General features: G+C 39.1%; 1 protein-coding gene across 7 annotated transcripts in view; it reads left to right on the top strand.

Moving 5' to 3' along the window:
- The window catches only part of LOC140482788 (probable methyltransferase TARBP1), a 179,343-nt gene that overhangs the window by 88,570 nt on the left and 68,413 nt on the right, over positions 1 to 22,360 (top strand). For all 7 annotated transcript variants that reach the window (XR_011961789.1, XM_072580400.1, XM_072580399.1 and 4 more), the window contains 5 exons: positions 2,182 to 2,381; positions 2,651 to 2,722; positions 7,661 to 7,781; positions 13,918 to 14,028; positions 17,623 to 17,772. Coding sequence is in view for 6 of the 7 variants with exons in the window: in XM_072580400.1 (XP_072436501.1) it covers positions 2,182 to 2,381; positions 2,651 to 2,722; positions 7,661 to 7,781; positions 13,918 to 14,028; positions 17,623 to 17,772 (654 nt within the window). In the remaining variant the exon portion in view is untranslated. The remainder of the gene's footprint in view (positions 1 to 2,181; positions 2,382 to 2,650; positions 2,723 to 7,660; positions 7,782 to 13,917; positions 14,029 to 17,622; positions 17,773 to 22,360) is intronic.

Below are 22,360 nucleotides of genomic sequence, written 5' to 3'. Positions count from 1 at the left end.
TTAGATTAGATTACTTAGATTACTTACAGTGTGGAAACAGGCCCTTCGGCCCAACAAGTCCACACCGCCCCGCCGAAGCGCAACCCACCCATACCCCTACATCTACCCCTTACCTAACACTGCGGGCAATTTAGCATGGCCAATTCACCTGACCTGCACATCTTTGGAGTGTGGGAGGAAACCGGAGCACCCGGAGGAAACCCACGCAGACACGGGGAGAACGTGCAAACTCCACACAGTCAGTCGCCTGAGGCGGGAATTGAACCCGAGTCTCTGGCGCTGTGAGGCAGCAGTGCTAACCACTGTGCCACCGTTCTATTGCTAAAATTTTGGGAGTCACACATTTACCAGATTAATAGAAAAAAGGTACATAGGTACAAGTTCTTAAGATTTTAACTTTTCGTATACTGCAGTCTCCAAAGTAATTATTTTCCTTTTGGGTTGTCTTTTAAGACTTATCCGTTGTTTTGAAATATCTAAGAGTGAAAGGAAAAAGATGATTGAGCAAATTGATTGATTGGTCTGTAGAACTGGATGTTATACTGCATGCAGTTTTCATTTTAAGCTGCATGACTATGCAGCTGTTTGAAGGGTCCGTGTACGCTGATTGGTTGTGTGGACTCCACGCACAGACAAAAGAGGACCGCACAGCAATAGGAAAATCTCAAGGTAATGTAGACTATCAGACAGTAACATGTTCGAGAAATACATTAAGAAAATATTGTGCAGATATTTCATAATAGGGCAAAATTCAGATTGGTATCACATTTGAATGGTAAGTATTTCATAAAACATTACAGCATTCTACCTTTTAAAATTCATTTTAATTATCTTTAAAAGGAAGTTTGCATTCTTTTCATGCCGAGTACATGTAGCAGTAATACCTCATTGGCACTTAACTGTGTCAAATGATATTCAAGACATGTAACAACTCTAAAGTATCGGAGTATCAGAGGTATTGTCGTTCAGATGAGTTGTTACACAGATGCCCTCATCATTCTCTTCCGGTGGATGTCAGATTGCAGGGCACTTTCCAAAGAAGAGCAAGAGAATTCTTTTGATTCAAAAACCGAATACTGCAGAATCTGGAAGTCTGAAATTAAAACACAAAATGCTGGACATAGCCAACAAGTCAGGCAGCACCTGTGTGTGAAACAGGGTTAACACTTTAGGCCAATGACAGTAACCACTCTTGATTGTGTTATGACCCGAGCTAATATTAAGCACATCTGATCCCAAAATGAAACCTGGCTTAATAGACATTTAAGTTTTATTTTTGCTATTTGTCAGTCACTGAACATATTCACAAGAGGATGCCAATATACTTTCAATAAAATAACAGAGGTTTCTTACCAAAAAAAACTTATAATAATCAGGAGCTATTTGGAATAGCTATTACATGTATCCAAAATAAGAGGATTGAACCCTTTTGCTGCCTACAACAATTTTATAGACTCTTAAACCTCAGTGTAAGGTCACCTTGTATCTACCTTAAAGCTACTTGTTCAATTAGCACAACTGTAATCTGTTTGTTTTTGGCAAAGTCCTGCGTTCAGTCAGTGTCACGTTCCATAGTTCATGTCTCTTCTTCAGCCTTAAAGAAGCCACTAACTCAGCTCACTTCTTGTAGGAAGTCATTTCTTTATCAGACTTCTGTTCTTGGAACATTTCTTTTGCCAACTTTGAAGCCACTCAGGACTTGTGTTCAGTCCAGATGCTTTAGAGACTGCAAATATAACAGCACTTCTGCTATACACCTTAGTCTGTCTGACTGAAACCTGCAAAGTACCCAGCTTCTTCTGGGCCTGTCTATCTTAGAGTTATTGGACTTCTGTCACTAGTAAACAGTAGTATTGTTTTTAAGCTGCCCTTTTTTTCTTCATGAACTGGACTGTTCATCTCAAGGGTTTAACAACCTCATTAAACTGCCTGTAAGCAAAGAAATTTCTAGACATTGTGGAACTGCTTGCAGAACTTAAAAATGAAGCTAAAATTCTCTTCCCCTTAAAAATATAGAAATACACATTCAACTTAAAGCTATACATTGTTCTTCCACTTTGAAACTTATTTTCTAATAGTAAGATATCATGAAACATCTTCATAGTGGGCTATTAAGCATTTTGGAACATGTACGGGTCATAAAAGACTTCATAAAAGTTCATTTTTATCTTTCCTTTTCAGATAACAAACAAATTGCTTGAAATATCACAAACTAAAACTGGAGTCTTCAATGTGTTGATCACTCACTGTTGCCAAACATGGCTGCCCGCTGTTTCTCCTGCTGACGGTTTTCAAGAAGATTATTTCACAAGTGCTGAAAACCACATAGGTCTTTTTTTAGAGGCTTGTCTATTTGGACCTGTTTTTAGGAAGGATCAGAGGTAAAATCAAGTGTTTTCTTAGAAATAAAAGTTACTGTGTCTTCACATTAAAGTTGAGACTAATCTCAGGCTTTTACCACTTTACAAAATTTGTACTTGCAGATAGCTTTTGAAAATCTGAAAAGTTAGAAGTCTAATATATGTGTAATTAAATGTATTATCAATTGCGAATCAAAAAAAAATTGTATGCTTTCACAAATTGGCTGTTTGTGCCTTTAGTAAATTTAAGGTGGATTTTCAAAGAATCTATTCTATCTCTTTTCATCTAGACTAATTCAAGATGTACATACCCATGTAGAATTACTGGGCGATGAATCTGCGGCCAATACAGACACTGAATGGTAAGTAAATAACTGGCTTCTGGGTTAGTTGCAGAATGAACAGAGTTGGTTTGGAGGAAAGCAGAGAAAACGATTCATGGCCTTGGAAATGCCCACAAAGCATGGTCCATTCATGAAACAAGGTTCACTTGTTATCTCTCTAAACAATTAGCCTACAATCACTAATATAACTGCACAGAATGGCAGGTGAAGAAGGGTGATACTTTTATGATCTCTCTCTGGTTTTTTATTTTGATATTCTCACAACAAAGCATTTATGCAGTTTTCAGTCAATCTCAACAAATTTTGCTTTTATATGTGAATATATATTGTTTATTTTTAGTTATGTCCATGCATTCTTATTTTCATTACACTCTCCATAAATCTTGAATTTGCTTGTTTTTAATCTATGACTTACGTGGCTTGATTGTTTGCATTTGGCTGTTTCTCAATGGTGATTTTGCTTCAATTCTCTTTGCACAACCCACCAACAGGAACTACTGAGTATATTTCTTGCTTGTTATGAAAAAAAGTCAAATATTCAGAGCATAAGAGTCTCTTTTATAATATCCCCCATGATTATCCTTATCCTGCAAATACACAGGCTGGACTGTTGAGGCTGATGTTCTTGCATACTTGACACGAGAAGTACGGAGGAACCTTGATTATCCAAAGGACACGGGTGGGGAGTATTTCGATTGGTTAGTGGAATTTCAGATAATTGAATGCCAGATAACATAGTTTAGCCAAGCATTGGGACTTTGAGATCTTGCCGGATAATCCGAAATTCGGATAATCGAATGTTGGATAATTGAGGTTCCTTTGTTTGCTGCCTGATGATACTTGGGCCCCTCTATTTGTAACTCTTTTAGTTGCTCCTTATTCAAATTTCCTGTTTTCTGTCCACTGCAAGGTAGACAACCTACTGTTGCAATTAGATTTACTTTTTTTATTAGATCCAAGGCACATCACAAAATGATTATATCCAATGTGGATGGTACAATGCGAGGCTAAACTTAGAATTAGGTGTATTGTCACGTGTCATCAAGTTACAGAAGAATAGGAGTACACTGCAAAGTGTACCATGTCGCCAACATGGTGCGGACTTGGGTACAAAGTACCTAGGTACAAATTATAGGTTTTTAAAAAAAAGGAAATGAAGAAAAAATTACCATACATTACAGATATATGTAGTGTATGTATAAGTTAGGAAGATAAGAAATGTAGCTAAAAAGGAAAACATTAGTTTTTCTATAAGGGCTTTCACATCGTCTGCCTGGGCTCCATCGGTTCACAACCAGTAACCATCTTTGCTCAGGCCACTGACTACCCATGCTCTACTCCAGGCTGCTAGGTCTCCAGGGACTATGTTACAGTGACATCTTAAATTTAATACTGCTTAGAAGACCTAAATGAACTTTTCCACTAAACTTTTCAGGTTTTGTACATATAACTAAAGTGATTTCTTTAAAAGTGGCCATTGAAAATTCATTATGGACATTGCTCAGAAATATTGTTTAAAAAAAAAATCTCCAGTCACACAATTAGTGTGAACTGCTTACTTCACCTTACACTCTGGGGCTCTTTTTGAACAGAGGCTTGCTTGGAGAAGTTTTTCTTTATTTCATTTGGAGCGAAACAAAATCAGAAATTGCTGGAAAACTCAGCAGGTTTTTTTTTAAGAGTCCTAAAATAATGGAGATGTACAGCATGGAAACAGACACTTTGGTCCAACTAGTCCATGCCGACTAGATATCCCAACCTAATCTAGTCCCACCTTGCCAGCACATGGCCCACATCCCTCTAAACCCTTCCTATTCATATACCCATCCAGATGCCTTTTAAATGTTGCAATTGTACCAGCCTCCTCCACTTCCTCTGGCAGCTCATTCCATATACGTACCACTCTCTGCGTGAAAAAGTTGCCCCTTAGGTCCCTTTTATATCTTTCCCTTCTCACCCGAAACCTATGCCCTCTAGTTCTGGACTTCTCCACCCCAGGGAAGAGACTTTGTCTATTTACGCTATCCCTGCCCCTCAGGATTTTATAAACCTCCATAAGGTCACCCCTCAGCCCCCGACACTCCACGAAAAACAACCCCAGCATATTCAACTTCTCCCTAGAGCTCAAATCCTCCAACCCTGGCAACAATCTTGTAAATCTTTTCTGAACCCTTTCAAGTTCCACAACATCCTTCCGATAGGAAGGAGACCAGAATTGCATGCAATATTCCAACAGTGGCCTCCCAACTCCTGTACTCAATACTCTGACCAATAAAGGAAAGCATACCAAATACCGCCTTCACTATCCTATCTACCTGACAGTCTACTTTTGTTCTGATAATATAATGTTATATTTGTATCTAACAAAACTGGTTGATGTTTTGTTTAAACCTGATCTGGATAAAGTATTTAAATGTCATCTGAGTAACTGAAAAATATTTTTTATTAATTGTAGTTGCCTGTGGGTTAGAAAGACTAAAGCAATTGTGCACTCCTCTGGCCTCAGCCATAACTACCAATGCTGCTAAAAGATAAACTGATTAGGAGAGCATTGGAAAAGAAAGCAAATCAATTTTTCTAGATAAATGAGCATAAAGCCTTTGAGCTTGAGGCAGTTATGGAAGGGAGTGTTCGGTTATAGCTGAAGGGGAACGCAGGCTCAAATGAAAGATTGAGAAGGAGTTAGTTCTTTAATGATGAAGGATTGGGAAGGCATTGTCTGTTTGGGAAGGATGTGCTGACATTTTGGACTGAATCTCAACAGGAAGTTTGCAGGATTCTTTTTTTACAGCCGAATTCTTTAGGGACTGGACACAATACAGTATTTTTTTTAAACACATGATGTGCTTCTAGTTTAAAAGAGCCAAGTCTCCTGCTAATCAGATTACAGTTCTGACAATTTTGTCATTCTGATTGGAGGGAATAAGTCATGTCCTTAACATTAATTGTTTAGCTTGGTAGACAGAGACATTGCTTCAGCACACGAGAAGCTTTGATTGTTCTGATCACTAGTAAGGGTGACGCTGCTTCAAATTCATTTTTTAAAATATTTTGATATCTCAAGGCTAAAGCAGTCTCATTTTTACATGAACTATCTACCATCTAATAGAGTCTGGACATATTTTCTTAATGATTACATAGTTTGTTTAAAAGAGGTAGATCCCATCATGTTTGCACAGGATGATTTATAATTAGCTTTATTGTCATATACTCTCACAAGTACAGTAAAAAGCTTACATGTCATAACTTAAGGCGTCACCTTAGGTACAGAGATACCAAGGTACAGATTCTTAAGAATGAATTCTTAGGGGGAAAAAAAGCATTTGAAAAATTAAGAAATAAAAAAATCCAGCAGTACTGCTCATAGGAATAAACTAGAAAAGTAAAGAAATAAAAGTTCAGAATAACTGTCCCTCCAACTGCTAGTCCGCCCCGAGCTTTGACTCCAAACCACACCAGGGTCTCCTAGAGACTGGGAGATTGCTCTGGAATTATTTCTTACTCTGTTGGTGAAAAGCATATACCTTTCATCAAGGAGATTGTGCCCACCCCTGAACTTTAATCAAGTTTTAATTATTATTGAAACATCATGTTCACACATAATGATATTGTAGTACAGCAAAAAAATGTTTGTTTTAATATGCCAGAAAAGACTGAAATATGACCATCATAACTTCTGTCAAGTGCCTCATGAAAGTGGTTTGTCTTTCAACAGAGACCCTTGATGGTTGTAAATATGATTAAGGATAAGTGGTTGTAAACCATATCAGAGTGCTTAATGTGAAGTTTAAGTGATTTTGTTACTTACCAATCAGGTAAGTAACCTGTATTTCCTGAATTGTTGAGGAAGTTTCATTTGGGGAGCAACCGATTGCTGTATTTGATGTTGATAAAGAAAATGTCAATGACTTTAAAAATTTAGATTATAGTTACTTGTCTGTGATACCAATGTACCCACATGGTTGGTAGTTGGATTTTCCAACTTTGATATTTTAGCTTTTTAAAAACATAAATTGCTTAAAATCTAAATCATCTCCTATTTTTTCTGAGATTTGGTCGGTTTCCTTGCAAATTCTTTTGAGAAATATTTTAGAGTCAAAGTTTTCACAACACAGAAAAAAAACTTAGCCCATTGTGTTTGTGTCAGTCATCCAGCATCTTTCTATTGTAATCCCAGTTTCCTGCAGTCAGCCTGTAGCTGTGGTGGTTCAAGTGTTCCTGCTGTCACCATCAATTTTAGGTGCAATTCTTTTCCTCAAATCTCTTCTAAACACCTCTGCTCCTTCCCATAACACATTGCGTTTTGGTTGTTAACCCTTCTACTAATGGAAAAGATTTCTCCATATCTATCTTCTCTGTGCCCCTCTTAACTTTGTCTATTTCAATCATGTCCCCCCCTCGGCATTCCCTGCTGTGAGGAAAGCAGCCCCAACCTATCAAGTTTCTCTTCATGGCTGAAGTGCTCCAGCCCAGGCAATATCATATTAAATCTTTGCACTCTGTCTGGTGTAATCTGGAGCAATTTTTAGTAAACTGCTGTTGTTTTCCTTAAAACATGTCCTTTAACAAAGCAAATGTCTGAAAAGAGGCACACAATCAATGGTTTTGTAGTCATCTATTAGCGCGAATGCATTGGATGACAGAGCCGCAGTCACATACGAATCTTCTTGCATCCTTTATGACTGTTGGGTTACAATAACATTTGCAGACTCCTGAGAACTAATCATCTACTAGGATGCACACTAGGCCTAGATGATACTTGTCCTGGGGAGGTCACATGGAAATAAGAAAAGAACACATTGAAAAGTAAACATTTTCAGACCAATATCTAATTATTATTCTCCTTAAGATTGGAACCAGATTATTGAAACAGTAACATTCTTGTGAACCAAAACTTGGATAGTGCTTAACTTATTGAAATAGGTGTGTTTTTTTTGCTGATTTACTACCTTGCAGGAGAAACAGAGATGATCAATCAGTCCGGATTTGGGCCATTAACTTCCTCTGTCATTTAAATGGATCGAATTCACTGCACAGGAAATTCATGGAGAATGTTTTCAGTAAACTCCTTGAAAAGGTAATTATTTATCTTTTGATATCTTCCTTGGGCAACATTTGCACACAGTGGTTTTTCTGCTGAATATGTCCGATAATTTCTGATACTTTGATGATTAAAGCCAGAATGTGGTTTAGCATGACAGCAGAAATGACCACAAGACCATGTAATACTGCCTGTTAATTGCTGGTTAGACACAGTCCAGGCATATACTTTTATAGCCTGTTTCAGTTCTTCTCTCTCACCAGAAATCAAAACAAAACTGATTACTTATTCCCCATATAGTATATATAATTGTTTAATCAACCTACTCAGACATGTTTGGAGCAGGTAGGACTTGAACCCAGACCTTCTGGCACCTAGAGTGACCAGTGTGCCATGCAACTTATTTAAATGAGTTACAAATCCTCCATTTTAGATATTTTTAATGAACCTGTTCAGACATGTTGTGATACACCTCTGGCAGAAGTGGGGCTTGAAACCAGGCTTCCTGGTTCTGAGGTAGGATGTTACTGTTGCACTACATGATCCCAATAATGGTAGCAGTCTTCCAATGTGGGGTGTTAGTGAGAACGTAAATAAAAGCAAAACACAATACAGGACAGGAATAGGCCTTTTAGCCCACCAAGAGTGGGCCAACACAAGAGGCCTTTCTAAACTAAAATCTTTTACAAGGTCCTTATCCCTCTATTCTCTGCCTATTCATATATTTGTCAAGATCAAAGGTAGAAGACATGGGGTGGTGGTGGAGTGTTTTTCAGACTGGAGGCCTGTGACCAGTGGAGTGCTACAAGGATCGGTGCTGGGTTCACTACTTTTCGTCATTTATTTAAATGATTTGGACGTGAGCATAAGAGATATAGTTAGTAAGTTTGCAGATGACACCAAAATTGGAGGCGTAGTGGACAGCGCAGAAGGTTACCTCAGATTACAATGGGGCCAATGATCAGATGGGCCAATGGGCTGAGGTGTGGTAGATGGAGTTTAATTTAGATAAATGTGAGGTGCTCCATTTAGGAAAGGTAAATCAGGGCAGCACTTATACACATAATGGTAAGGTCAGAGGGAGTGTTGCTGAACAAAGAGACCTTGGAGTGCAGGTTCATAGCTCCTTGAAAGTCGAGTCGCAGGTGGATATGGTAGTGAAGAAGGCATTTAGTATGTTTTCCCTTATTGGTCAGAGTACTGAGTACAGGAGTTGGGAGGTCATGTTGCGGCTGTACAGGACATTGGTTGGGCCGCTTTTGGAATATTGCATGCAATTCTGGTCTCCTTCCTATCATAAAGATGTTGTGAAACTTGAGGGGGTTCAGAGGAGATTTGCAGGGATGTTGCCAGGGTTGGAGGATTTGAGCTATTGGGAGAGGTTGAATAGGCTGGGGCAGTTTTCTCTGGAGCATTGGAGGCTGAGGGTTGACCTTTATAGAGGTTTATAAAATCATGTGGGGCATGGATAGGGTAAGTAGACAAGGTAGAGGGCATACATTTAGGGTGAGAGGGGAAAGATATAAAAGAGACCTAAGGGGCAACTTTTTCACGGAGAGGGTGGTACGTGTATGGAATGAGCTGCCAGAGGATGAGGTGGAGGCTAGTACAATTGCAACATTTAAAAGACATCTGGATGGGTGTATGAATAGGAAGGGTTTGGAGGGATATGGGCCTGGAGCTGGCGGGTGGGATATCTGGTCGGCATGGGCGAGTTGGACCGAAGAGTCTCTTTCCGTGCTGTACGTCTCTGTGACTCAATGCCTTTTAAGCATTGCGATTGTGTCCACCTCCACAACCATCTGTGTCAGTTCATTCCAGGCACTTACCACCTTGTGTGAAAAAAGACTTGCCACTCCAATCTCCTTTTAACTCATCCTCTTTTACCTTAAACCTGTGTCCCCTAGCAATTGACATTTATAACATGGGAAAATCACTCCAACTATGCATTCTATCCATACTTCTCATAATTTTGTAAGCTTCTACCAGGTCACCCCTATCCTTCGACTTTCAAGTGAAAACGAACCACGTTTGTCCATATCTTTCCACATAACTTATACCATCCATAGAGGCCAATTCCCTCCCCCTCGAACATGATCCAAAACAGTGTACATGTTTGAGAGGGAATGGCTTCAACGAACTTCTGCACTGTGTGTCCAAGCTAACTCTTATTCCTGGTGATTGCCCAACTGTTCCCTCAGTGTAGCCCATACTGGTGCTATCCATTAACATTCTCAACCTCATGGATGCTCCATAGCGAGTCTATGCGCAACTCTTAGGTACCTCTATTTGGCAAATCAGAAGCATATGTAGTCACCATGGACCCTGGAAGTGCTCCAAATTTCCCACATATTGTAGGAGGCCAAGTTCTCCTGCCATTTCAAATCTTATCAACTACAGACAGTAATCCAGGAAGTGATCATACAACCTAACCAATATTAGCTTAGAGGAACAGAGGGATCTCGGGGTAATTATTCGGAGATCCCTGAAATCGGCAGTGCACAGGAATAGGATAGTAAAGAAGGCATATGAGATGCTTGTTTTCATCAGTCTTGGTGTAAGAGCAAGAAGGTAATGTTGGTGTTGTATAGAGCATTGGTTAGGCAGCAGCTGGAGTACTGTGTGCAATTCTGCCCCCCTCAGTACAGGAAGGATGTGATAGCACTAGAGGGGATACAGAGAAGGTTCACTAGGATGTTGCCTGGGATGGAGAAATTGACCTATAAGGAGAGACTCAATAGGCTTGGATTTTTTCTTTAGAGCAGAAAAGACTGAGGAGTGATATGATTGAGGTGTATAATATTGAGGGGTATGGACAAAGTAAATACACAGCAGCTGTTCCTCTTGGTGAGGGGTCAACCATAAGAAGGCATAGTTTTAGGGTAAAGGGCAGGAGATGCAGAGGTGATTTGGGAAAAGTTTTCACTCAGCAGGTTGTGGGAATCTAGAATGCACTACCTGCGAAGGTAGTGGAGGCTGAAAACCTTTATAACCTTTAAAAAGTATTTGGATGAGCACTTCAGATATCATAAAATTCAAGGATATGGGATAAGTGTAGGAAATTAGTACACCTTTAGTGGTAGTTATGTTAGTGCAGACTCAATGGGCTGAAGAGCATTTTCTGCATTGTATGAATGTACTAATCACCAAACTTGGGTGTCTCACTTCTGCTCTCTGTTCCTAGTAGACCACAACTACAAAAAGCAAGTTTTTTATCCCTCTTCAGACACTACCCATTCAGTCTGCAAACCTGGTTCCTGAGTAGCAAAGCGTGTGTTACTTTAGACCATAAGACATAGGAATGGAAGTAAGGCCATTCAGCCCATTGAGTCCACTCTGCCATTTAATCATGGCTGATGGGCATTTCAACTCCATTTACCTACACTCTCCCCGTAGCTGTTAATTCTTTGCGAGATCAAGAATTTATCAATCTCTGCCTTGAAGACATTTAGGGTAAAGGGCAGGAGATGCACCGCGTTCTACTCCACTCCACTTTGAGTCATGAAGTCATCTCTCGAGCTCTGCCCCTAGATTCAGCTCCACGCCGTCACTGTGTTCATTCTCAGGTTCACTCTCCTTCCCTCTGTTGCTGCTACTGACATTGCTTAGACTGACCAGTAAATTTTATAGCATGTTTTTGATCCCATTGATCTCTGCGTTATGGACCCAGCATACTACTGCTATGCCACTCTTGTCCACAAACTTACGTTTATGTTTATTACTGTCAGAGGTTTAGTGCTGGGATAGACTTTCTCAATGGTAACAAAGTGGTTGATGATTTTTTTTGATGAAAATATATTAACATGTGGTTACTTGGTTTGGCCATCAATTCTCACAAATCCATCATTTCCTTTCTCCAGCTAAAACTGTTAATACCTAAAATATAATTCATTAAAAACGTGTTTTAAAAAGTCAAGCTTACCCACTGACTTATAGTTGTCTCTAAACACGTATAAGTTTTTTTTTGAAGATCACAGTCACTCCTATGAGCCTTCGCGAATTTGGCCAGAATTGAATTTCAGATCATTCAGGACCTGGATTGTGGTTGAAACAACTCTATGAAGTCAGGTATCCCATCACCAAGTCACCCTTTATTTACACATGCATAGTATAGGACACTGACAGAGCCAGCTCCCTCGAGTGAGCAGAATCCCTGACACTCCTGTTTATATCCGTCAGCCAGGGCTCCCTGATTGTGGCTATTAACCTGGCCCAATAAGGGAACTCGCATTCTATGAGCTTCACCTGGCTGACGACATTCCAGTCCCGACAGTGGTTAATTTATTTTATGCTATCTTGGTAGCTATACTGTATAGAGGGAATGTCAAAGCTTTACTTAAGTAACTGCATACAAAAGGGAATTAAAAAAAAAATTGTTTGAAGTTCTATTACAATGAATCATTTTTGAAAGATCAACAACTTGTAAAGATGAGAAAATCTGATTACATAAAATTCTTTCTTTTGTCAACATTAGAAAGTACATGAGTTGGAAAAAGAATTAACAAGTTTGGATTTTGAAGCCAACTAATTATTTGTCTTTTGCTGTAAGTTTAAAAAGTAATTAGTGTTTTTTTGACACTTGAGGCAAAGATTCCAATAGAATATATGGTAAATGTGAGTATATAATTACAAAGTAAGAGGGAGTACATTACATGAAATCTCCATAAGTGTTGGCATGTTGCATAAGTGTGAGGTCTGGATTGTATATTTGAGTCAGCCTGTGTAACTGCGGCCCATCAGGTGATAAAAGGTGAAGAAAGATGACCATGACACAACATGATGAACTGTCGCAATCCAGACAACAAATGTGGCAGAGTCGGATTGGTTAAGGGGATATAATGAAGACTTAGTGCAATTGGTTATGCCAATGCAACGGGGATAGGGCGTGGCATTTAGAAAAACATAAACAATAGAATAATCTTGCCGCTTGGGGGCAATGAGGGATGACTTCTCTGGTGGTCACAGCTTCTGTTTGCAAATAAAGGCTTCTCATTTTGAGGAATACTCTGTGACTCCTAATCATTCTTAAAAAGTGTGGTTACACCTCCAGTGCGCACAACTAGGTAGACACAGGCCCAGAAATGGCATTGCATACCCGTTGCAATATGCCAGATAGCATGGCATTCGTAGTTCATGCTGATAGTGTGCCTCTCGTCATTTTGGCAAAGCCGGAAGTGATTGAGGGTTTGCAGTTGAAATGAGTGCTGTGACCTTTGCACAGGAAAATAAGGGACTGTTGCAAAGAGTTTGCTTGTAAACCCATGACTGCAGCACAATCCTCCACACGATAGCAAGAAATTTAAGACTTTAACAAAGGAATGGAGAACTATAATTATGAAGAAATGTTGTTTTGTTTCCTTAAAAGGAAGAGATGCAGATTTCCAGCAATATAATAGAAAATCTTTTTTAAGTCTAGAAATGTGTAATAGAATTGAGAGGCAGAATGTTCCCATTGATTGAGGACCGTCAAATGAGGAGCCATGCTCAAATATGAGAGATTTAGAGTAGCAAGAAAAGCTACTTTTTCCAGAATTGTGATGTTAATGTTCGTGATTGGTTATTGAGATGGAAACAATAGTAATATTCAAGATTAGGTTGAAGAGGTGTAGAAATGATGTGGGAATACAGGAATGTGATTAGTTGTTTTGAACTGTTTGCTCTTGGGAAAGATAAATCTCAGTTAGACTAAACAGTCTGCTTGTATATTGCAACTTCTAACATTTGTAGGAACTCTGAAAAACAAATGGAGAAAGAAAACTGGAAAGTATTACTATCTGTAATCGATAATACAAGAAATCAACCGTTAAGATATATTTTGGCAAATTGTTCACCTTTGCTAATCCTCAAATTCCAGTTGAATGAATGATAGTATTATTTGTGTATATTTTAGGTACTAAGTATTTAAGTCTTTGCAGATGTGCAGTCTCATACAGGTTGTGTATTTTTAGAACTTGCACTCTGAGTGAGATTTGATTAGATGGGGTTCTCCAATTGAAAGTCTAGTTACCTAAAATGCCTCTTGGGTGTAGGATTTATTTTTGTCAAGGACATTTGATTACTGATTAGCAACTATTTTTCACAAGATGGTGTTATGTATCTTTTTTTGGATATGACTCCACAATCCCTAACCTCCTGCTCCTCAGCATCTGACACGTACTTTCCCTACTCACAGGATGAAGAGCTGAGGAACACCAAAGGCCGATACTATGTGAACTCCATGTTGCATCGACTAAAGAACAGAATTTGGCAGACACTGCTTGTTTTACTACCACAAATGGACCAGGTAGGAACATTCTGAGGAAGGGTCACCAGAACCGAAATGTTAACTCTGATTTCTCTTCACAGATGCTGCCAGACCTGCTGAGCTTTTCCAGCAGTCTTTTTTTTTTCACTTCAGGTATAAACATTATGAGCTGGTGCCTATAATTTATGTTCATTAGGACACAAAAGCTAATTATTTGTGAAGTAATTTATCTTTTCTAATGTTACTCTCTGAAAACAGCAATCCTTGTGATTTCGCTAAAAGCCCATTTTTCACTACAAGAAGCAAGCACTTTTTGGTCCCTTGTTTGTTGATTTCTTTTTCTAGTAGTCCTGATTGCTGTAGAGGTACCACACAGATAATCGTGCAGTGTTTGCACTTTGAAATAAACTAATTGTGATGCATTCTAAATACCTTCTCAAAAGATTATTCGTACCTAATTTAAAAATTCAACCCAAAATTAATTTGCTGGATTCGCCCATGGAATCTTTTGAACAGACTTATGCTGTAAAGCATTACTCCTTTAAGAACTGTGTGTGCTAATGCACTAAGGACCAAGCTGATGTTGCATAACCAGTAGCTACGAGGAAACCAAGCAGCAGCATGCTGGACTAAGAATGTCTATATAACTTGCAATTACAAAGCAACTTATCAGTTGGTATATGGGGTTTGCCTGATTGCTATTTTCAAGTAAATTGAACCTATGCTACTTACCAATCCATTCTAGGAGTTATGATTCTGTCTTAAGGAACATAGCATTTCCATACAGTATTGTGATCAGTGGTGATTTTTCTTTTACAAAGAATAATTGCAGCAATGTGAACTTGAACACAGAAAGAGGTCTGAGGAAGGGTTTGAAGTAGCATTTACACCTGGACCCCATGATTTAGAATAAAAAGTTGTTCAAATGGCACTGACTAGAAAGTAAATTTATGATTTGTGAGGTGGTCAGAATAGTAGCCCTATGGACAGAGATTCGCTTCTGAGTTGGGTGTGGAAGTTGACAGGACCTGAACACTTGAGCCATAGCTGAAAACAGTACAGGATAGAATTTGTGAAAAAAAAGCAAAAGAAGCACCACAGCTGTGTTGCTGAACCTCCACATGGAGTAGACTTAGTGTTGTTGCTATAAATTCCTCCCAATCCCAGCAATTTGCAAAAATAGGGAACACAAAAGATGTCCACCAAATTCCCGCGCATGAACTGGAAGGCCACAGATACCTGAGCTGAATTTAGTCTTTTAAAGAAAGACTAGAACTTCAAATTTTAAGTTTAGCCATTGCAGAACTGGATAACCAGCCATCAAACAAAAATTTCGGAGAGGAGGGTTTGCAGAAAATATTGCCTCTAAGATGCATGTGCACAGCTGCTCTGATATTCTGTTCACAACATCACCTTCTGTTTTCAAAAGTAGCTAACATACGCAAGCTGTGAAAAAATTAGAAGGATTGTTGGTCGCAGAGAATCAATATTTCAGGCCTGTTTGGAAAGGATCATAGAGATACTGCTAAGATATGGGAGAGTGGAGTAGTTCTGTGTAAAAATGAACTTCAGAATTTCTCTTGAACAGCTGATGTCTTAGAAACAACTGCAGCAACAATCAGCTGACTAGTTCATGCCATGAGAAAGGCAAGTACTGTAATTTCTCAGAGGCTGAGCTGTCTGTGGATAGTGAACTGATTATGGTTTCTACGAGCATCAGTGCTTTCCAAGATGACCTCTTGGAGCAAAAGAAGACATAATATTGCCACCCTGCTAAAAGGTGGTGGAAAATATGAACACATTAGCAGGACAACAACATCTGCAAAAAGGTAGTTACCAACATTTGTGCAGTAGCCAAGATATGTAAAGCAAGCAAGCGATGGTGAAAGTGTAGCTTGTTGCTCCCACGAGCTGTCCTGTGTTTCAAAAGCTCTTGTCCACTTTAATCACAAAATATGTAATTTATGTGACCTTAAGCACTATCTTAAGTAAAAGCAACTTAGCAGTTTCATCAATAAACGAGATAGCAGATTTATTTATTGTAACACACCTCTCCTCTAACAAGTGGTGCAATGTATTATTTGTTACTGACATGCAAACTTAAACTATACCACCACTGCCTCCCCCTTTAAGTATAAACACACACATTAGACAAGATACACAGTTCTGCAGAAATATTGTGGATAGAAAACACGTGCAGAAAGGCACAAATTCTTAGATCAGGAATCCAAACCGCGTGGATGGAATGAAATGACATTCTCAGTTCTTTTACTTTTGGCAATTAAGCCATGTTGTTGACCATGATAAGCTTTAATTTCATAACTAGTCAGTAAAACCTAAGCTTTTGCTTGAATGCGAAGTTCTTCTTTTCAGGGTTGTTTAGTGCTGGTTTTCTTGAATTATTGGAGGGAGAGAGAGAGAGATCTAGTTTGACTTCAGGGTTTTTTTGGAGGTCTGATTGCAACTGCTCGCTTAGTTCTATGGCAATGCAGCATCTTAAAAGAAATCAAAAGGTGTTTCTTGGCAGTTTATTTTTTCAACCCAACAGCACCTGCTACCACCTAGTCACTCAAAAATATTACATACATCTTCTCTAGAAGTTACGTGTGTTTGTGTAACTTAATTGCAAACACCACACTGTTCCACTTCCAGCAGAGTGAACTAGATGCCTGGCAAGAAACACTGTGTATTGGCCAAGGATCAGTAATGACATCAGGAAAACTGTGGATGTGCGAGGCATGTCAGAGTCACAAACTACAGCAAAAACAAAGAACTTTGCAACAGATTTATTCATTTGTGGCAGCAATTTTCTCCTTGTCACCCCTCTACCTTTCTCAATTTTCGGTTGAAAGAAAGGGAACTGTTTACCATTCCAATTGTGCATAGAGCACATACAAAGGTATGCTGGGAGAGTGAAGTGTGAAAGACCACCAATACTCTTTACAGCACCTGTGAGACCCACACCCACATGGGTAAGGAACACCAGGGGTGAAATCCAGAAATCCGGCAGATTTGGCCAATACGCAATCCAGAGAAACCTCAATTACTTGAAGGACACTGGCAGGGAGTATTTCGTTCGGTTAATCAAATGCTGGATAACATAGATAAGCCAAGCATCGGGACCTTGCAATCTTGCTAGATAATCCGAAATTTGGATCGTCGAATGCCGGATAATTGAGTTTCCTTTGTATGTTACACAGACTTTTAAACTCTTCAATTCATAACTTTTAGAATTGTTAATTCTGTATAAGCAGTTTTGCATACACCTAATGTACGTGTACTTTTACTCCTAACGCATGTGATTTCGAGGGTGGGAGAAAGAGTTAGGTAAGGAAAAGAGACTACTTTGGTACTGCTTTAAGAGCAGAATGAACTGATGAGCCAAGGGTCAGGCTGTGACACCACATGACCAGCAGCCAGGAGGAGTTCCAACATCAGCATACTGGACTCAGGATGTGTCCACAAGTTGCTCTTCAACTGCAAGTCATCAGTTTTTCTGTTAAGTAATCTGTTTGAGATTTTCAAGTAAACTGAACCTGTGCTACTTATCATTCTAATACTGTGTTAAGGAACAACTCAAAAATATAATATTGCCCATTTTTTATGCTAAAGCTGCATCACTCTGTTTCACAGGTTTTTCTGAGCAGCATCAGTGAAATTGTTTATCAGTCTGGTTTGAGTGATAATCAGGCATCTGTGAAATACTTAATCGAATGGTTTATCATCTTAATGCTACAGAAGTGCCCTGAATTCATTGATTCTTTCTGGCAATGCTTCAGTTATGTAAGTAACCACAGAATTAATCAAATCTACTCATAACTTTTATTTTCTTATGCCATTCTTGAAATCTGTTTTGATATACTTAGCAGCATGAAGAAATGCCACTTCTACAGGAATTTACATTTTTCAGTTATTAATTTATTCTCCTGCACTGTTTCAGTTTGCTAATGACAATTCCATAATGGATCTATTGTACTTCAACCAAATACAATACCTAAATACAATACAAACTTGTGCAATATCCTCTTATTTTCTTCTGAAGTTGTGAAATAAAGTGTAAAATCTAGGAAAACCACAGTATGTCTTAGCTAACGCTTTAAGTCCTAAGAGCTATTGCAGAAATTTAACTTCTAATTCTCTCAAACTCTGGAAAGACGCATCTTTTCAGGTCTAAAACTTGTCAGAGTTGCTCAGGAAAGGTCACTTATGCATGTGTGATAAAGGTCCATGAGATATTATTATTTGGAAACTTAGATTCTAAAATGGACAGGACTGTGCACAGTTTTACATTTGATTTGTATTTCTACAGTGTGGGTTAAGCAGAGAGGAGTATAACTTTAGCTTCATCTGAATTTTGAGTGTGGTGTAGAGTTTCCTGGAAATCTATTACATCCGTTTAAATAAGACTGTGAATATTTAATGCCTTAGAAATAAGGGTAGAAGGGAGGAAAAAAAAGAGATATGCCAAGCAGTGAGGTGACCTATGGTACAGCGCGACGGAGAGAAACACGTTCTTGTGGAAACACAACCATCCAGAAGGTTAGAGAGTATTCAGGCTTCTTTGTTTGTGTGTGTTTGAGCGAGACCATTTGCAGAGAAAAAAGCCCAGAGACACAGATGTGCAGTTTGGCGGTCTCCAAGATAGTTGCCACAGATCAAATCAAGTTCTGAGTCATTTATGTTTAGCAAGAAAGAAAGCTCAGCAACAGGCTCTGAGAAGGTGTTTAAGAAACCTATATTAAGAAACAAGTAAACTTTTCCAACAGTTTGTTTAAGAGCCTCGGGAAGGTACTTTGAACTGAAGAATTAGCAGACAGTAGATGCAGAACATTGCCAACAAGAAACCAATTATGTCCATGTCAACTGAAAAAGGAACTCTTAAAATAGAGATAAGGTGATTCTTCACTGAGCTATCAGTATCCATAAGGTTGTAGTTAGGATGAAAGAATTCACTCTTTGTTTCTAATATTTATATCAGACAGTTTCAAGTGGTTCAAGAATAATGTAAGACCGTGTAGTATTTTTCCTCGGAAGTGAAACGTACTTTATATTCTCTTGTTGAAGTACACTGGCAGCCTCTTGTGAAAATGTTCAGTGATTGAGCAACACAGTTGAAAAAAAATAAAAAAAATAAAACTTGTGGCCTGTCAAACCAGATTTCCCTCTGTGACCTGATATGTCTAGTATTGCTGTCCGCTGAGATTGCAGCATACCAACAGTAGTAACAGCATTTATTTACACAGCATCTTAAATATTGACAAGTAGTGGTTCTTTATAGCAAATTTTTTAAACCAAAATTGATGCCATAATGACATATGACAATGAGCTGAGTCAAAGAAATAGCCTTTATGCAGAGGAGAAAATTATTGCCAGATTGAGAGATTTAGGGAGTCATAATCATACAGATGTTCGACAGCACAGAAACAGGTCATTTGGCCCATCAAGTCTGCACCAGTCAGAAACAACCAACTAACTGTTCTAACTAACTATTCTAATTCCATTTTCCAGCACTTGGTGCATAACCTTGTATGCCTTGTCTTCGCAAGTGCACATCTTAAATATTATCAGGGCATCTACCTCTACCTCCCTTAAAGGCGGTGAATTCCAGATTCCCACCACCCACTGGGTGAAAAAAATACTAACCTTCCCTTAGAGCAGCACAGTGATTAGCATTGCTGCCTCACAGCATCGGGGAGCCGGGTTCAATTCAGTCTTTGGTGACTGTGTGGAGTCCCCATTCCGACCTCAAACCTACCTCACCACAACCTTCATGGGGATCCACCGGCTGCTCTTGTTCCCTCTCACAGTCCAAACATGTCCGAGTTAGGTGGATTGCCCATGCTAAATTGCCACATAATGTCCTGGATATACAAGTTAGGTGGATTTGTCTTGGGAAATGTGGGGCTACAGGGAGAGGGTGGATTGTTGCATGCTCCTTGGAGAGTTGGTACAGACTCAGTGGGCTGAATGGCTTCTATCTATACTGTAGGGAATTTATGATTCTATGATCCTCTCCAAACCTCTTGCCCCTTAGCTTAAATCTGTGCCCCCAGTCATAGAATCTTCCACATAGAGGTTTCTTCCTGTCTACCATGTCTATGCTGAAAATGTGTTGCTGGAAAAGCGCAGCAGGTCAGGCAGCATCCAAGGAGCAGGAGAATCGACGTTTCGGGCATGAGCCCTTCTTCAGGAATGAGGAAAGTGTGCCAAGCAGGCTAAGATAAAAGGAAGGGAGGAGGGACTTGGGGGAGGGGCATTGGAAATGCGATAGGTGGAGGGCAGTTAAGGGGAGGGTGATAGGCCGGAGTGGGGGTGGGGGGGCTGAGGAAGGAGATGTGGCTGTGGTAGTGAGTCTGTTTGAGAACGTGGCTGAAGAGCTTCTGGGCAGAGGAGATAACTTGGGGTGTGCAGTGAGAGAGGGACTCACTGAAATCCTTGTGGAGGGAGGAAGAGAGCTTCTTCAAGGAAGGCATCCTTGTAAAAGGATTCGCAGTAGGTTAAAATCTTCTAGGAGAAAGTGAGGACTGCAGATGCTGGAGATGTTTATGCCGCTCATAATTTTACATGTAATTTTATAAAAGTAAGTTAAGTGTTCATGTCCACCATGAGGTCTTCAGAACATCAGAATTCGTGAGACTTGTAGACTGGAGAAAGTTACAAACTATGGAGGGAATCTGTTATAATTGGTGGTTCTGAAAATTCTCATGCTGATTAGCATAATGCTTGACCTGTTGCAATTCATTGAGTTATTGCAAGTGAGTATTTCTTCCACTGTTTAATATTCTATCCCCTCTCATTCTTAATAGTTTTATGAATGGAAGCAATTTGTCTTCATCTACTCTATCCACCTCTTGATGATTTTGAAAACCTCTATCAGATGTTTTCTTCATCTTCTCCATAAAGAGAACAATCCCAGCCTCTAGTCTATTCTCATAATTGAAGTGTCTCCTCCCTGGAATAATTCTTGTAAGTCTCAATAAAAGAGCTGAGTGGTTCAGGAAGGCAGCTTACCATTACCACCTAAAGAACAATAAATGCTGGCCCACACAACGACACCCACACCCCATGAATGAATTTTAAAAGGGGTCCAGGTTTCCACTCCCTTTTTCTTCAATACTCCAGAATGCATTTCATTCAATCCCAGTGTTTAACTTTGAGCTTTGAAGGTGTGCAGTTCCCTTCAGCTGTAGCCATTTTTGCTTTACTGAGGGGCAAAATTTATTTGTTAATATTGTAATTGTAGATAAATTGACACACTATTTCCTATTCAGTTTTATAGCTCAACATTGTTATAAGACCTTAAATAGTTGATTTGCTGCTTTATCATCAAGATGTTATGATCTGTGCTGATGTGAAGGGAGGAGGGGTGTATGAGAGGCTAATGTCAGAAGAAGCAATTTTCCATGCGTTGTGGTGCTGAAGAGGTTACAGTGAGGTAAGGCCAATGCAGGGCCTAAATTAAAAGTTGAGCATTTAAAATTTGAGGTCCTGGATAACTGTAGCCAATACAAATAAGCAAGAGCAAGATAAACAGATAACTAGTATTGTTGTTGGAAAGGATATAGAAAATGGAGCTTAGCGTGAACTGAAGATTGAGATAGCAGGCCAACCAGCTTGACCAATCAAATTGTAGAAGTAGAATAGACGAATACGCAAGTGAGGGTTTCAATTGCAGAAGTCTCAACAGATGCAGAGGCTGTTACTATGCGGAAATAAATGATAGTGTTTGAGAGGATAAGGGATTTGAAACTCAGTCATACCATTGAGTTTTACAAAAAATTGTCTTGTGGGCTGAACAATGGATTTATTAGCCAGAGCGAAATAGAGTGAGAGAAGCAGATCAGCTGTTCTGTGCCATTATATAGCACAACTAGCAAGTAATTGTCATCTTTATTATCTGTGCTCTAAATCCTTAAATCCAAGCTTTTACCCAGAAATTGGCCTCGTGTATGCTCTAGTCTTCATTACTGTTGATCATTGCCACAGATGTTGCAATATCACAGAATTAATTGCTGTAATATCATGTGCCCTAAAAACAAAATTATAGAATAAGATGAGTAATGGTAAATTGAGGGTTGCATAAAAGGAAGGACAGCTTTATTATTTTGCTTCTAATTAGTACAGACTCATTGTATACAGGATTGTTTTGCAAGTGGAGCTTTAAAATAATTCTCTAGAGTTATAATTACGCCTTAAAGTAAAAATCCTTCTGTAGTTAATTGAAACTCAATACAATATTCCTAATTTGTGTGACTATTTCAGCAAAGCAAGTGAATTAGCACTCTTTCCTGTTTAAATTAGCAGCTGTTAAATGCAGCATGTTATGACTTCAAAAGGTGTGAATTTGTTCCAGTGGAATCTGGAAGGTTTA

The sequence above is a fragment of the Chiloscyllium punctatum genome, chromosome 11 (assembly GCF_047496795.1).
Source record: "Chiloscyllium punctatum isolate Juve2018m chromosome 11, sChiPun1.3, whole genome shotgun sequence".
In the NCBI taxonomy this organism is placed as follows: Eukaryota; Metazoa; Chordata; class Chondrichthyes; order Orectolobiformes; family Hemiscylliidae; genus Chiloscyllium; species Chiloscyllium punctatum.
Note: the sequence above shows the minus strand (reverse complement) of the source record. Positions and strands in the feature narration are given on the sequence as shown.